Source organism: Eubalaena glacialis, chromosome 12 (assembly GCF_028564815.1).
Source record: "Eubalaena glacialis isolate mEubGla1 chromosome 12, mEubGla1.1.hap2.+ XY, whole genome shotgun sequence".
NCBI classification, from domain to species: Eukaryota; Metazoa; Chordata; class Mammalia; order Artiodactyla; family Balaenidae; genus Eubalaena; species Eubalaena glacialis.
The window spans coordinates 2,864,649-2,881,927 of record NC_083727.1 but is presented as its reverse complement, the minus strand read 5'-3'; the positions used below and the strand labels follow the sequence as shown (position 1 = coordinate 2,881,927).

Below are 17,279 nucleotides of genomic sequence, written 5' to 3'. Positions count from 1 at the left end.
TAATTCAAAATAATGTGTTACAACTGAAACAGCTATTGAACCAACTATACTTTAAAAATTGGGCAGAAAAAGAAAGAATTGAGTATTTATCCTGCCTTTTCAGTAGGGCCCATGTCCAGGTGTAAGGGTATAGTTTAGCTGATGGAGTAAAGCCCTAGTTTATAGAAGGCCCTCTGATAACTAGACATAGAACACCCGTGTCTAGCGGCCCTCGTGAATGATTAGGTGAGAAATACTAGTTGGGGCTGAAATATTGTCTCGTTGGTCTCAGCTGGACCTTCAGAGCCGGGCTCCATCAGGAATATAGACCAGCAGCCTGCTTTGTGCCCGCCCCCTAGGGAACATTTGCCTGAGGTGCCTGTCAGCAAGCAGATCTTGGCTTTGAGATCAGCTTTTGTAGTAAAGCTCTCAGGGAGTGTAGCTCATTCTCATGCAGCCTTTCTGTGGAGCTGGGAGCTCCATCACAATCCTGGGAGCCCCATGGCCACCCCGTGGGCCGGCACCTCCCCCGAGGCCATCGTCTGCCCCCCTCCCACCCCCCATGGCTCCAAGGCCACGGCCTTGCCTGGGGCTACCGCCCCCCAGTCACCAAGCTTTGCTCTTGTTGGCTCTCTCCTGGGCCTGAAAAACCAAATTATTTTGAGACAATGAAATTGATCTCAGAGAGGCTGCAGTGGCCGGTGGCTTGAAGCGCAATCTTAGTTCCCTGCCCAGGAATTGAACCTGGGTAGCCTGGATGGAAACCAGGAATCCTAGCTGCTAGACCAGCAAGCCAGCAGACAAGCAAATTTTCCCTGGCTCTTTCCCCCACTGAAAAATGCATTTCTCCCATAATTCAAAAAGACACATGCACCCCCATGTTCATTGCAGCACTATTCACTACAGCCAGGACATGGAAGCAACCTAAGTGTCCATCATCAGACGAATGGATAAAGAAGATATGGTACATATATACAATGGAATATTACTCAGCCATTAAAAGGAACTGGGTCATTTGTAGAGACGTGGATGGACCTAAAGAGTGTCATGAAGTAAGTCAGAAAGAGAAAAATAAATATTGTGTATTAACGCGTATATGTGAAATCTAGAAAAATGGTATAGATGATCTTATTCATAAAGCAGAAGTAGAGACACAGACGTAGAGAACAAATGTATGGACACCAAGGGGGAAGGAGGGGTGGGAGGAATTGGGAGATTGGGATTGACACATATATATTATTGATACTGTGTATAAAATAGATAACTGAGGACAACATGCTGTATAGCACAGGAACTCTACTTAATGCACTGTGGTGACCTAAATGGGAAGGAAATCCAAAAAAAAGGGGATATATGTATATGTATAGCTGATTCATTTTGCTGTACAGTAGAAACTAACACAACATTGTAAAGCAACTGTACTCCAATAAAAATTAATTTAAAAAAATAAACAATGCTGACTGGAAAAATAAAGAAAAATGCATTTCTCAAGGAGGCAAAAACTGTAAAAACAGGCACAAGTTTATTATTAGAGACACAGCACAGCAACAAGTGGGAGAGCACACAGAGAAGCAGTTTGTTTAGTTAAGACAGAAGCAGGGCAGAGATGCACCCCTGCAGAGAAAGGGTGTGGGCGTCCCCCCTAACGAGCGCAGTAAAGAGGTGGTTGTCATTTACAGGACAGTCCTTCCAGGTCTTTGTTTGCCTTTGGCCAATTATCTGGTTTCTTTCTCCACACCTGACCTCCCCTAGGACCCTCCCCACCGTGCGTGTGCAACTTTTTTCCAAGATGGATTCCAGCCCAGAGGCCTACAGGGGGCCTTGGCGTCACATATTATGGGGTGGTGCCCCCTCCTTTTTGACCCCCAAGGAGCCTTTCTGCACCTGCGCAATGTCTCCCTTGCCCCAAGGATGGGAGATACGTGACCTGTGGATCTATTACTCAAACAAGGGTTAGCTCCTCTCTGTTCCTGCCACGACTGTTATCTTAAAGTGTCCTCAGGAGGCAAAATCCAGCTATTTACCCGGTTCCTGTTATTTCCATCTCAAAGTACAGAGGGCTGGTTGTAAATATCTAGCCTGGAGCCCACTTGCCTCCCGCCTCAGGAAATGTAACCAGGAGGCTGGTTGTAAATGCCCAGCCTGGAGCCCATCTATCTCCAGCCTCAAAATGACTGGGAGGAACTCTGATGTAATGTCGGGTGTCAGGACCTCAGATGTTGTAACAACTCTTGCTGCTTTCCTGCTACTGTCTGCAAATCTTCCGTACACATGCACCTGAGAAAACGACTAAGAAATCCTGGATAAAAATGTAAAAAGACAAAAGGAGTCATTGAGCCCGACTGGAGGTTCCAAGTGGTCCCCGTGGAGTGTGGTAGGAGCTCTGCAGGGAGGCGTGTGGCAACTGTCACCACCACTTATCGCCCCTCTGCTCCTGGGGAGGTGCACGTCCCAGCCCAGGACTCACGCTGTGGGTGGGAAAGATGGGGCAGTGCAGGACGTACCTCACGATGGTCACCTCTGTCCCATGACTTGTCAGAGAAAGGAAATGCTCTGTGGCTGAAGCCCTCGTGGCACTTTGGCCCTGACAGTGTCCCTTATCATGGAGGTGTCATAGTGCATTCGTGGCTTCAAATTCTCTCTGTATTTTATTATTTGAAATGAAAAATAGTTTGAGATCTTGAGTATTTTTAGAGACAACGTTATATGTGGTAATTAAAAAATCTGGAAATGTATTTTTACCGACCCAAATTTGGGTCCACTTGCCCACACGGTAAAGCCAATCCACGGACCCTGGGCTGTGGGAGAGGAAAGCGCAGCGTTTACTGCAGGCGCCAAGCAAGGAGTCCAGACAGCTTGTGCTCAAAACACCTGAACTCCCTGATGCGTTTCAGGAAAGCATTTTCAAAGGCCAGCTGAGGGAGCAGGGGGTCCCAGGGTGTGTGATCAGCTCGTGCACAGTTCTCTGATTGGTTGATGGTGAGGTCACAGGGCGGGGTCACAGGGGTTCACATGATCAATCCTTAGGTGCCAGTAGGGCTGGGGGCTACATGCCCATGGTCGTCAAGTAGTTCATTTCTTCCATTTGGTGGCAGTTTTAGCATCTGTAAAACAACTCGGGAAAGGTGCATCAGATACTATGATCTGGGTACTTCAGAACAGAGCTGACGCAGAGGACCTGGGGGAGGGGCCTGTCCCAGGAAGGGCCCATCGGGTCCTGCTCGGTTACAGGATCATTGGGCTTTTAGAGTAATTACATTTTGCATCAACCCAGTCCTTGTGTTTTCATGTTTTAGTTGTGCATCTGTTGTTACTGTAAATGTGAACTCCTGTTCATCGTTAACGTGTTTACGTATTTACATTGCTGGCTGTGTTCTCTACTAATACACCGCCAATGCTCAGGTGTGATGCCCTGAGGACACCCTGAAGGGAGCAGACACTGCTCTCAGTGTAGACCAAAGAGCCGCCACATTTTTTCTTTTACCTTTATTGGAGTAGAGTTGATGCACAGTGTTGACCACCACATTCCGTGATGACACACTTCAGATGTCTCCACAAGACAGAGCTCTTTATAAGTTCCCAGGAAGAGCACCGAGCTTGCCCAGGCCCTGGCGTCAGTGCTCCCAGGAGGGCTCCTGTCCAGTCCCCATGACAACGAAGTTTTCGTACTGCTTGGTCAGTCTGCTTGACGAGCCTTTCACTTATAAATGGAACGCCCACTTGTTTTAAGTGTCCTTTTTGCTAATGAGACACTGGTCATTTTAAAGCAACCAAGAACCTTTACAAAATCTTGTTCCAGAATACAGTTTTTCCTGTTGGTGTCGATGCTGTAGGAAATTAGGGGTCAGATTCCAGCCGTGGAATACTGCACACCCTGCCCCACCTTTTCTCATTGTTCACTTGGAATCCTTGCCTTTGTCCTTGCCAGTACTCAGGACACTGTGCTCAGAGAAAGAGGACAGCTGGGGGCTTCCCGAGACCCCATCAGGGAGCTGCCAGGGTACAAGATCTGTGTCCTCTGTCTGGGCCCCTCAGGACCCTCTCTGATGTGGGCCGTCCACCTTGCGGCTCCCGCGGGACCCCTTCCCCGCACACCTGCCCGTGCACACGCCCTGCTCATCCGTGTTCATTCAGAGCATTAGTGACCTTGCTGGCCTCTGCCCGGATTTCCTCACCAGGTGTGAGAGCAGCTCAGGGAAGCAGACTGCTGACTGACGTTATCGGGGCCTCTCCTGCTGCCATCTCTGCAGCATCTCTCCCGGGCCTGGGGCAGCATCTCCGTTTCCAGCCTGGCTGACACCCGCGGGCTACCTCTGCTCCTCACTTAGCACTAGAGACAGGTAGGTAGGACGAGTTTCCCAAGGTGAAAAGGGAAGCGGAAGATCCAAAACCACAAAAACTACCAGTGGTGACTCCGGACAGACGGGACGGGAAGAAAGGCACGAGCCTGCGGTGGCTCCTTTATATGCATCTGTATAGTTTGAATTTCTTACAAGTTATATTACTTGTACGATAGATTAAGCAGGACGCACGGTTTTAACTGAATTAAACCCATCTCGGCTCTTATCGCCAGCTCCTTTTAACCACCCTCAACTCCAGGGAGCTGTGGAGGAATGAGCCTGAGGGAGGGAGGACGGCCTGCTCCCAGCTCTCCGCCCCCAGCCCCGGGGGGAGGGGCAGACGCAGCCGCGTGTCAGGAGGCCCCGCCAGGCACACTCCCGTGTCCCCCGTGTGGAAGCAGCACCAGTCCAGCTTCACAGGGCTGCGTGTGGCTCAAAGCACATTTCCGAAAGTGCTTTGAAGGAAAAAAAAAGTGACAGAAATGATTCAGAGGGAACAGGCTGGCTGAGGTGGTGCTGGGGATGCAGACCCTGCCGACGTCAGCTCTACACCTGCTGCTGTCATCCATTATTGCCGGAAAATAGGAAATCGTGCTCACGTTCACGGTGAAGGTTGAAAAACTCCAACTAACTGCGCGATGTGACCTGAGGCGCGAGGACTGTGCCCTCAGGACGCTCTCGGTCCTCTGGTCCCACTCCTCGGAGCAGCTCCACCCCTGCCCTGCAGAGCTGGCTCCCTGCCCAGAGGTCAGCCTCCCCTCCCAGCGCCCAGCGCGGCTGGCCACCAGGCCGTCGACACGTGCTGTGGGCCTGCAAGCCCCACGGCTTCCCTGGAAACAGCACAGATGTTAGCTGACCTGCCTCGGGGGGGAAACTCAAGCCCAGGACACTTCCGGGCAGCCTGCAGTCAGCTAGTTCGGGGCAGTTTTTAGGTGCAGTGCTTGGGTGCCTTTTCTAATGTTTGTCCATTGAAAGAGCGCATTATGAAGAGCTGGGAATGTGGATGCTTTCCCGAAACTGGCCCCCAGCTTGTCACTTCCCCAGCCATCTTAATCATTTTCAAGGAGTTCCACTTTTCACCTGTAATTGACCTTTCAGGGATATAGTTCTTCAGTTTCTTAACAAACATAACAAGGTATTTAATCGTGCTCATTTGACAAATATTTAAATCATTTATTGCCACTAATTTACAGCATTTCAATATACACTGCATGGAAATACAAATACCTTTTCAAACACTGGCAATGTGATTTTAGGTATGTGGCCAGCTGTCAGCTGTCTCATTCGTGGTCATTCAACGAAAGGTCACGATTTCTGAGTACTTAAATGCTGATGGTTACAAATTTTGTTCTCTTCAGTTTTTCATTAAGTAAATTCTAACAGATAATATACACATTACTGCAGATAAAACCATCATTGGGAATTATTAAATTGATTGCATATTTGAGCTACTCTTTCTGAAGAGAAGTAAAATATTCAGTACTTGTAAGGCAGCAGAGAGTAGGTTTAGGAACTCCCTGCTATTTCTAGAAAAATAGTCTGGTTAGTAACAAGAGATTCCGCATGTTTTTCTCAGCAAGACTGTTCGTTGTGATGGACTCCGTGACTGAGCAGCAGCGGGCAGTGCCGTCCCTTCAAAACGCCGGCTCTTCATCTTCCACTGCTACGCTGAGGCCTTTTTAGACATCCTGGGAAGAGGCACAAAGGCAAATTCAATGAGAAACAAAACTTCACCGCCAGCCTCGAAGGCCCTGGAGGGCTTTAAGAAGACGCCTCTACGTTAACATGTATTTCAAGTCACGATGTCATAAGAAGAGTAATACCCTATTTCATGCTAATTTTCACGTTTAATAAGTGAATTCTCGTTGCACTGTCTCAACGGCGCGGTCCCTGTTTTAAATGCTCAGCCTATTTCTGCTCTGCGTCGAGTCTCCCCAGCTGCACGCGGTCACACCCCGCCCCAGCTCCCCGGAACACGAAGCGTCAGTGGGGTCCACTTACTCGTGCCGGAGCAGCCGTCCGCCCTGGATGAGCTGGGCTACTTCGTTTGTGGCGTGGCAGGCGAACAGAAGCCAGTTCCGAGGCTGCACCTTGTAGGCGAATCTCATGAACGTCAGGGAGTAACAGCAGAGGGCTGCCAGGGACACGCAAGGCAGTGACTTACGGCCTCCACCTGAGGGCTGACGGGGCTCAGCTGCCTCAGAGACAGAGCCTCTTCTGCTAAGCCTTGCACGTGACACAAGCTACCGCTTAAGCGCTTCCATGAATGGGAAGCTCATCACATGGTTTGCTCCACTGTTAGGTATTCTGTTACTTATTACTTAAACAGGTAAAGAACATCATGTCAGTGAGCTGACATCAGTTCTAACCTCCTTTTCTGTCCCCTCGAGTGGTTTATAGTCCCTTATCTGAAAGAACTGCTATTTAATCCCCTCAACAAGTTTTATGTTCAAGTATCAGGATTTCAAGTAAACTTAAAGATCCTTTTTCCAAATCAAGTTCAAGAGGACACGCTCTTTAACTAGGGGTACTAAATCTGAAAGGCAAACAGGACCTTAATAAATACTTCCAACTACAGTAACCCTTTTTCTCCCTTTACCACGAGGAGTAACACCCATCAATGACGTCAGGCGCTTTACATTACTTTCTAATAGTGACTTTAGTGTCTGGTGCTACAAACTTGAAATGTAAGCAGGAGCTGTATTATGCTATAATTTTATATATAAAGATCCTCCCAATTATTCAAATCTGCATCCTTACCAAATGTCATCCGCCCACTGATAATCTCCGGAGACTTTTTCATGTCATTGATGGCGGCAATGGGAAGACCCCAGTTGGCTACTGGGCCCCAAAAGTGCTGTTAAAAAATGAGGAGAGAAAGAAGAGGAAAAGTCAAGACGGAGCGGTGAACAGCTACAACTTCTCTTAAACAGTAACGTGCAATGTGCGGTTCACTGGGGAAGGTTGCCATGCAGGCATTCAGTTGTGCAAGTCTGTGCCTAAGAATCAGCAGTTCTCACAAGGTGAGAGCCCCGAACCAGAGGGGACCAGGCGCTTTACCAAGGGCCCTACCAACTTCCAGATCACAACTACGTAATCTCAGACTGTCCCGTTTAGAGAATTTTCAAATGAGATGAACTTCTTACACAAGTCACTCGTGCTACAACCTAAACCTGTTACAACCATTCTCTGTAATGCAACGTTTACGTCTATCAAACTTTTTTCAAATTTTCATTAACATATTTGTCAACATCTCTTAAAATGCAGACCCTAAGTTGGATACTTTTTCTGAAGAGAGTAACTTAATAAGGGAAGAAATTGCTTTTCAGCTCATATGAGCTATATGAAGATCAGAGAACCTAAAAATCTACACTCAGACCCCCAGATAATGAGAAGTTAAACTGAAAATTACTCTTGAAGGAATACGAACAGCCTATATTTAAGAAGTGGATCAGGAGTTTCTCATGTGCGACCACGGCCGCCCCAGGCACCAAAGTTAAGTTGTCCATGTTGAACGGCAGCAACATCCAATTTAATTTAACTTCTGAGGTTGAAGTGAGTCCAGGGGCTTTTCCCATTAAATTAAAAATTGTTTTATTTATGTACAATTCGCAAATAATGCTTTAAAATATGAAGGAGGGAATTCCCTGGAGGGCCAATGGTTAGGACTTGGCACTTTCACTGCCATGGCCCGGGTTCCACCCCTGGCTGGGGAACTAAGATCCCGAAAGCCGTGCAGCACGGCCAAAAAAAAAGTGAAAAACAAAAAATAAAATAAAATGTGAAGGAAACCACACACTGTTGGGTAAAGACCCTTTTCAGTTATCAGGACGTTAAGCAGTGCTTTATTTCTGCCTCTCAGAGCATTTAAGACAAACTCAGACTGCAAAATACCTTTCCAGACCTGCGCTTCTAATACCGACCAAGAGTCATTAAAATCCAAAAACTCTGTAAGAATGAGAAACAAGGAAATGCAAGAAAAATAAATGAGAATTACCTTTGTCATGATCTAAGAATATTCTGAAACGTTTACATAACGTGTCTAATGTAAGCATGAGGCCTCTGCCTTAAATAGCTATAAAACTGTCAGAGCTGTTCTACTGCCAGCATGGTGAGTACCGCAGAATCTCACATCTGAGTTATGGACACTGTAACTCAGGCACAGTTGGTATAAAGAATCTTTGAGGTTCTGGGGTGGCTATTTAGTCCTCCTGCTTTCAGACTGGGTTTTGTCTCAGCTACTCATTGCTGAAACTTTAATGTTTCTTGTACCTGGATGAAGCCTGGCCATTTTCCTCCTTCCTCATCCTCCAGACCTCTGGCGATGGAGCATCTATCCCTCCTCACCTACCTGCTTGTTTCCATTCCTGCCCTTTCCTTTGTGTCCCTTCACTTTCAACTCTCTATTACTCCAGGGATGTTCCTCTCCTCCTTTTTTTGACCACGTCAGTCTATTCCCATCGCTTGGCTGTTTAATCACTTGCCACTGCTCTGCTCTACTCTGCACGGTGGCCCCCAGATCCACGCATTATGCACACACTCAGGGCTGCCCTGAGGGGCTCAGCCATGCCAGGCGTCCGCGCTCACAGCTGCGGCCAAGTAGTAAGAGGCCGCGCCATAAATCTGAAACCTGAGGCAGCCCGGGGGACTTCTGGTCACAAGACAGTATTCAAAGTTTTACTGTGGTGAGTGTAGGGTTATATGAAGCAGAGTTCTGCAAGTTAAGGGCTATATATACACTTGTGATTATAAGCACTGAGATATACTTAAGAGCTATTTCGTAAAAAGAACATAAAAGGTAAAGATAATTTCAACACTAGTTACTAAAATATCTAACCATAGAAAGTTAATAATACATCTTTTCTATCGAGTACAAGATTCTAGTTCTCACTTCCCTTTTCTGGAATACATGTGTGGTCTGTGCTCTGTCAGATATTCATCAGTCAAGGCACTTGGTCCTGCAGAGGAGTTAGTGCCCAGAGTGGAACCGGAGGACCAAGGGGTCACCGGAGGCGCCCTTGGCCCGGGACTCACAAGGATGTGGCACGATGGCTATCTCCTGTCCATACTCTGTTACTGCAGAAAGTCTGCAGCAGCCTGATATGAAGAAGTGACAGGTTCTTACCGTGCTGTTTTGTGAGGCGTCACCGAGGTTCAGACAGGAGAGACATGCGGGAAAAGCAAAAAAGATCAGATGCTTTGAAAGGTTTCCGTTACGTCAACCTCATACATGCGTTCAAGTTCAGTAACAGAACTACAACACTAGCAGCACATGTTCTTTTTTTTCTTGAGAAGATCTAGTGATATTTCTAACAATGACTTTGGCCTAATGAAAGTAAACCTTAATTTTATGAAACGTAACCTTAATCCTTAGAGTGGGGCTATCCAACAGGAATATGATGCAAGTCACAAACAGGAGTCACGTGAAATTTAAAAATTTCTAGAAGTCATGTTAACAAAAGTGAAAACCAACAGGAGTTAATTTTATTATTTATTCCCACATTTCTAAATATTTTAATTTGAACATGTAATCAATAAGAACCTACTGATGAGGTATTTTCCATTCTTTTTCGGCACTGAGTCTCCAAGGTCCGGTGGGTGCCGACGCTGCCCCACACCTCAGCTTGGACTGGCCACCCTCCACGAGCTCCCCTGCCACCTGGGGCTTGCGGCTCTCAGACTGGACAGCACGGGCTTATAGGGGGCGTTTCTTTGAAAACGACAAGTTGGAGAGAAGCACAATGCTGCAGAATTCTACCAGCAACGGACTTTCCATTTTTACTCACTAACGGGCTCTCACCAGAATGTCAGCTCCTAAAAATAGGCGTGTAATTCCATATTCTGTTCACAGCTGAAACTCTGGCCCAAGTGGTGCCCAGAATTCACAAGGCACTCAAAAAATGTTTGCTGAATGAATGAAGAGGAAAATCTTCTAATGTTAAGTGAATTGTTTTCCTGAATGTTAAAATTAATACCATTCAGAAATACGTCGAACTACTTTTACTTCTGAGATGGCAATTCTTCTTTTCAGGATACAGCTTAATTGTTCTGATAAGGCAAACTCTTAAAAGTGTAGCTCCTGAAAGAATTACTGAAATAAAATGACAAAATCCTCTATACACACTGTCACGTCCAAACAACTCCCCTAGTTGTTTTGATGTAGGGGTCGAGGAGGCTCTAATTTCCAGCATGAGAGTATTTGCTGATGATGCTAATAATATACTTCAAATAGGTTCTACTATGAAATACGAACAGCCTAGAGAGAGTCCGTCTTTCAATGTTAAGTGCATTGTTTTAATAGATTATGTTTCAACTGCGGTAACAAATTACGTTGCCAAGACTGTATTTCCCAGCAAGTCCAGGCGGAGCACAGTGTCTGGACGGCAGGGAGAGGGTGATTCCCTTATCAGGTCAGAGGGCAGGATCCAGTCCTTTATGGACTATAGTCACCTGTGGTGTCACTCTCCTTTGTTCAGGATCTGAACACAGGCCTTTTATTTATCTATAAATTACCAATGGCACATTTTTTTCCTACAAAAATATTTTAAAAGATGTAGTTCTTAAAATCTAAATTGTCAACTCGGAGATAATTTAGTTTTCAATTCAGGACTCTTTCCTTGAGTTGTACAATAGTTCAAATTCTACCCTATTTTACAACAGGCAGATTATAAAGGAATGTGAAGGAGGAATTAAGTTCTGCTGTCATACCCTGCTCAATCCAAAAGTCCTATGTGAAAGTGACCACAAAAATAATGTTGATCACATCACTTTAATAGTGGTTTAAGGACTATAAGCCAATCTGAGAATAAATTTATTCTAAACATCCCTGGGAAATACAAAACGCCACAACTCAACATTCCTTAATTCTATGTCAGAACCGTCCAGAACATGCATCAACTACTCAGTCAAAAAATCTGAACAGCATATTTGTGCAGAGCCAAACTAGAAAAGAAAAGCTTCCTAGTATGTATTAGTTTCTGTTCCAAAGAAAGATAAACTTATAAGCAACACAAACTGCAGTTGGGGGACAATAATGTTAAAACTGTGTGGAAAACACCCTTGACTTTCTCCTTATTTGGTATGTTGCCTGTATTTTATTTCAGTGAAGGTTAAAACAAGCTCAAAATGCGTAAGGGTTTTCTCGGTTCACTTATGACCTTGACTTCCTGTGGAGGGAACACCGGCCTCCCGCGTTAGGAACGACGATGCAGGTGGCAAAGGAGGATGAGTACACCCTGCATAAACTTTATCCTCTTTTTCTCCTGAATTTGGAATCTGTTTGTTTGGCTCCAGGTTCCTTCTAAGCTCAGTTTTATTTTCTTAATGTCTTCTCGGCCTTGCCAATCTGTTTCTTCCTTTCCTAAAATTACTGACAGTAACTGTTAGCTTTCTCCGAAAGTACTGTGAGTAATTTAGGTAATTTATAACTTGCTTCCACAGTACTAAAAGGATCTAAGCGACAGCCTAGCAGAGTCTGTTTATATCACCACTGAGAGCGGGGTAAGACTTGGAGATATTCTAGACTGCAATTCTCTCATAGGCTGAAAATGCTCACCACCATTTCATTTATGCTCACCAACTTTTACCTGATTTTCTAGTTCAAGTTAAAATGAGAGAGAGTTTTAACAATCAGAATGTGTGATATTCAACTGTCTTTAGATGGTCAAAACTAAACTGGACGGCAGAAAAGAGATTCCTGCGGCCAGTTCTGCTTCAACACTTTCAGCCTCAGTAACTTTCTGAAGGTCGTTTACAGGGCAGGGAAGCAAGCCAGGGGCGGGTATGCAAGCAGCATGGCAGAGAAGGGAGGCAGACACAGGAAAAGCAGGTACAAAGAAAGTACCTGAAACCTTCTTTTCAAAACCATTTTTGTGCGTAACTATTTCCCTTTAAATCTTAACCGACATTCCTGTTTTGGCTTCACAGGTTTGGCGTGCAGAGGGTCTCAACTTTTCCGCTTGCTTTGGCTCTCAGTTTTTCCATATGGCAAGTGAAGTGTTGGACTATCTGATGTCTGAGGTCCATTCCAGCTCTAATATCCTATAACTTGTGAAAGACTCCCTGTTTTCCACTGCAACTTCTCACTTGGGTAGTAAATATAAATTCTTAAAGCTCTCCTGGAAACTTAGAAGGTAAAATAACTTAGAATAGATGACCTTCTTAACTGGAGAATACTCACTGCAAACAGCCGGCTCACTTCAGATTTACAAGAGCGTGCTGACTGATTAACTGATTCTCAGATACTCGTGATCCAGGTTCTACTTAAGAAAACATTCTTTGCACATATATCCAAATACGTATGTGCATGTATACATCCGTTCACTTCTCTGAGGGAGGGGAGTAAATCTCTAGGATAAATATACACAGACCTTGACTGACTCAGTCACTAGAACATACATCTTACCTCAAAACTTAGCTGCTCATTCTAATTTATTTTTCTTAACCAAAATTCAGGAGGGAGAAGAAGAGAAGAAGAGCAAAAAAGAGAGAGCTGTCTGCTTTTACTCCACCAATAACGTATGTGAGGAAATAGTTTATTTAAAAAAAACAAAACAAAACGATAACAGAGATCCAGGAAGTTCTCGATTCAAGATTTTCATCAAAATAGGTTAAGAAGAAATCCGTGAAAGGAAAGATGGAAGGCATCAAAAGGAGAGTACCAGGAACCCAGGGATTAAACATGGAACATTGATAACAATAAAAATAGAACATTTACTTTTGTAATATACACAGCACTATGCTGTGTCGTCAAACAGCTACCAAAGCACAACCACTAAGCAATTTGTCCAAGACTACACAGCTGGAAAGCAAAAAGGCTGGGATTCAAACCCATCACTCAAACTTATCACCTAGGTGTAATAATACTGCCATCACATCCAACAAAAACTGTCAGTAATTACTTAATATTTTAACACTAAGACCCAATTTAAATGCCCCAGTTGTCCCAGTAATGCCTTTTATAGCTGTTTTTTTCCCATATCAGATCCAATCAAAGTCCACACACTGCCTTTGGTTAGAGCCTGTTCTTTTAACTCCTGTTCCTCGATGAAAAAAAAAAAAATCAACATTTTAAAATACACTTGGAAGTTCACTTTAGTAAGAAAGACATTTCAGTCTTATCCATAAAATGTAATTGACAGGAGGTTATAATCTATGTAAAATATGACTTTAAATTTTTGTTAAAAACTTCAACTATGTTGTTAATAAAATGACTTTTAAAATTCTAGAGCAGCTTTAGTTTGGAAAACCTCTACACCCCTTTGGCAGGCTGTAAAAAGAAGGCTAGAGAGCTTGAGTTGTTCAGGAGTGCAAATGATTGATGAGGTGAGAAGGCACAGGGCCCCGTCTCTCATTGGAAGAGAATATGAAATTGTCTTCTTATGGCTTTATTTATTTGCAAAAGCAAAGCAGGGGCTGTGAGCAAGAAGACTAGAAGAACAAACAGGGGAAACGTTCCTCTAATAAATGCTGGGAAGAAGCGATTCTCTTTCTGGAGAAAAAGCTAATAAAAGAGCTTCTGCTGAGCGTTTTGATATCAGCCCAATCACTCCATCACTGTTCTGCGGGCTGGCATGAAATCCCACTGCTGCCAAGAGCAGCAGGGAAAACAAGGCCAGTCGGACATCTCACTTCATCTGTTCAGTCCACAGAAGTACTTCCAAGTCAAAATCACAGAGCTTTACGCCTCATGAAACTGAGCAGGACCCTGCAGGGCCTGCCCGAGTACAAAAGCCCCCCTGTGTCCCCGGTTTCTTGTTGTAGAAAAAGGCTTTAGTCTTCCAGGCCTTCCCCAAGCTCCCAAGGGCGGACTCAAGCAGTTGCTAATGCGGGAAGTGAGGGAACGCAGGAGGAAGGGAAAGCAGTTAAGCAAGAAAAGTAATGACAGCTTAAACAATAGTTCAGCGATAACACCGAGTCCTCGTGCCTCCTGAAGGGATATACATGTCAATCTAACACATATCTTTGAGTTGTTCTGCAGGAACTAAGGCTCCCACCCAGGCGGAGGATGGTCACTACATTCCCACCACAAGAAGTAGCCTTCAGACTAGTTGGAACCAGAAGGTTGACATTAAGATTCCCAAAACATCACCCTGTTACCTCACCACCTACCGGTCAGAAGAAAGCACAAACTGATCACGCACCCTGCAACCCTCACTCCTAACGTGTCTTTAAAAGCCCCTCCCTGAAAGCCATCTGGGAGTTTGCGTCTCTTGAGCACGAGCTGCCCCTTCTCCTTGGTTGGCAGGCGCCCTGCAGTAAACGCTGCACTTCCCTTCCCCACAACCAGTGTCACGAGACTGGCTTTGCTGTGTGTCGGGTGCACAGACTCAAGTTCTGTTCAGTAACACTCACACTTAAGATTTTAACTTTTCCCGTAACAGTACACTTTTTAAAATGTTTCTGCTACAAAAATAGCAAGATATAATAGAAATACGTCGTGATTTGGGGTTTCCAAGTATTTTCACATCCCTCATCTGGTTTAATTTTCTCAACAACCCAACCAGATAGGCACTGTCATTAAACCCATTTCACAGACAGGATAACAAAAGTCCACTGGGATTGACTGCTGGGGATCCCTTGGCTAGAAGTCATTCTTCGGAATCCTAGCTGGGTGTCCTACCAGGCAGCACTTCCCTGGACACTGCAATTCTCTTTTTTTCCTCATTTAGTCAGAGTTTAATACAATTAAAGCAATACTAGAGAAGGCATGTAAACATTAAAGCTACATGAACTTAATCTTTGAAAAAAGGTTAGACCATATATCAAAGTATTCAATTGAAATACCTGGCTCACAGACACCTGTCTAGTAAAAAAAAACATAAATTTAGAAAAGCAGGGCTAACTCTCTTCCTTGAAAATACATATATTTTACAAATTCTTCCTGTGTAATAGAACGTTAGGTAATCATCAGCATATTTCTAATATGGATAAGACTTTATTCTTAATTATGTCATACAGTTTTATCCTTAGCTGTACTTCACTATTAGGAAGGCTCATATGAAGGAGAAACATTAGTAAAAACCTAAGGTAATATGTGAAGTCATAGAGAAACTTAACTGCAGGGACTAAGAACACAGCCTCCCATGACTACTGTCCTCAGATTTCCCCAGCACGTTAATCTGATAAATACTCTGCTCCACAGTACTAAACATCTATCCTAATTAATCATGGTCCTGTGCGAGTACAGAAAGTTCATTTTTGGAAAGTCAAGAGTGAAGCTTCTGTTTCCAAATTTACCACGTGGCAGACAATTATTTTTCTTACCCTACTGCCCTTTAAAATTACAAGCAAAAGGTATTTGCAATAAAATTCAGAATTTAAAAAAATTAATCCTGGTTTTTTTTTTACTGGTAAAATGAAGCTGCCTTCATACTGTACCCTGTGGATAGTTATTTCTCCTCAGCTGTCATCACTTTTCCTCTTTACTACACTAACCTGTTGAAAAATACCACAGCCCTACACTTACCTGGGTTTAAAAAATCACTCACACAAAGAAAAACTAAAATGTATACACCTAAGTAAACTATATAAAACGGTTTTAAAGTTATATTAAATATATGAAAATATATTATATATATTAAATATATTATATATTATGTATATTAAATATATTATATAATATATTCCAATGCAGTGGGCGAGTGATCCCTGGGTGGGGGGGTGGGGGTGGGATTAGGATTCCGCCTGCCGAGCGGCGAAGCCAAAAAATAAAATAAAATATACGAAGTGTCTTTAGGCTTTTCATCCCGCCAATGCCCCTTCTAATTGGAAATGAAGACTTAATGGAAAGCAGAATATTAAAAAGTATGCCCTTGGTTGGCAGAATATTCGTATGTTAGATTTGATTCCGTCCCACGCTTGACGTCCTGAAGCTGCGAAATCCGAAGGGCGAGGTCGACCCGGCGGGCTCAGTGCCCATGTCGCGGAAAAGGAGCACCTGCGGCTCACCTTCCACCGAGCGATACCGGGACGCGCCCTCCCAGCCCGCGCCCGGGGCAGGTCCGCCGCACACCTGGGCACACACCTGCCGAGCAGGTGCAGCGAGCCGGAGCCCCGGCCCCATTCGCCGGACTGGGCCCGCTCTTGGCGCCCGCCTGCGCCGGGGTGGGGGTCCCCCCGCCGGGGCTCCGGCCCGCCCCGCTGCCCCACTGTCCGGAGCCCCCTGCGCCACTACCCCGGGACCCCGCCCGGCTGCCTGGACTCCCGCCCCGCGGCCGGGAGCCCCAACCCCTCTGTCCGCAACACCCCGCCCCGCCGCCCCGGAATCCCCGCCCCGCTGCGCGGAGCCCACCCCGCTGCCCGCACCCTCGCGGCCCCTCGTCCCGGCGGCGTCGGCTCCGCACCCCGAAGCCCTCGGCGGGTCCGGCCCCGGGGACTCGTCACCTCATGAGGTAGTCCCGGAAGTCCTTGCTCCGGACATAGTCCGCCGCCTTCCGCACCAGCGCGCCCGCCATGGCCGTGCCGGACACCAGGCCGTCCGCGATGCCCTCGGCGCCGCTCCTCGGAGCCCAATGACACCCGGCGGAGCGGACAGCGCGGACACCGCACCCGCCCGCCGGCGTGCCTCACGACAGCTCGGCCCCACCTTACGGTCGCGGCCCGCCTCCTGGCTCTGGGCCAATGGGAGGGCGCAGGGCGGGAGGCGGCGGCACGGATTGGCTCACGCTCATCGCACACCTCCTCCCCGCCCCTCGGCAGCGCGTGGGGGCGAGGCCTGCTGCCGTAAAACAGCCGGGGCCCGGCGGCGATTGGCTGGCGGTTGCTAGGCACCCGCGCTGGCGCGCTCCGGACGGGCAGATGACTGTCCGAGGGCGCGGGGGAGTGTCCCAGCCGCACGCATCTCGTGGGCCTTTGCAGCGTCCGCGAGCCCCTGCGGCCGCCAGGGCCCGCAGGCTCCGGACCGGAGGTGGGCGCCGGGAGGAGCGCAGCAGGGGCGCGCGGGCTGCGTCCCCAGTTGCC

General features: G+C 46.3%; 1 protein-coding gene across 3 annotated transcripts; it reads right to left on the bottom strand.

The window, feature by feature from the left end:
* Window positions 1–5,468: 5,468 nt before the first annotated feature.
* Window positions 5,469–16,909, bottom strand: MPC1 (mitochondrial pyruvate carrier 1). 3 transcript variants are annotated; one of them, XM_061207467.1, is made up of 5 exons: window positions 16,704–16,774; window positions 15,461–15,464; window positions 7,080–7,176; window positions 6,321–6,453; window positions 5,469–6,007 (listed from the first exon to the last, which is right to left on the bottom strand). In XM_061207467.1, the coding sequence occupies exons 1-5, from the start codon at window positions 16,772–16,774 to the stop codon at window positions 5,983–5,985; spliced, it is 330 nt and encodes a 109-aa protein (XP_061063450.1). In that variant the 3' UTR covers window positions 5,469–5,982. The 3 variants fall into 3 exon arrangements, with proteins under 3 accessions (XP_061063450.1, XP_061063449.1, XP_061063448.1); XM_061207466.1 differs by lacking the exon at window positions 15,461–15,464 and having other exon boundaries at window positions 16,704–16,909; XM_061207465.1 differs by lacking the exons at window positions 15,461–15,464; window positions 16,704–16,774 and adding an exon at window positions 9,445–9,545.
* Between the last annotated feature and the right edge of the window lie 370 nt (window positions 16,910–17,279).

Bases quoted from the DNA above. Each gene is read 5' to 3' on its own strand.
- MPC1 (XM_061207467.1), bottom strand. From the start codon at position 16,774: ATGGCGGGCGCGCTGGTGCGGAAGGCGGCGGACTATGTCCGGAGCAAG. The intron at 6,454-7,079 runs GTAAGGATGCAG...TGTCCCTGGCAG, and splicing joins CAGTGGGCGGATGACATTTG to CCCTCTGCTGTTACTCCCTG. The intron at 6,008-6,320 runs GTAAGTGGACCC...GCCTCTTCCCAG, and splicing joins GGACGGCTGCTCCGGCACGA to GATGTCTAAAAAGGCCTCAG.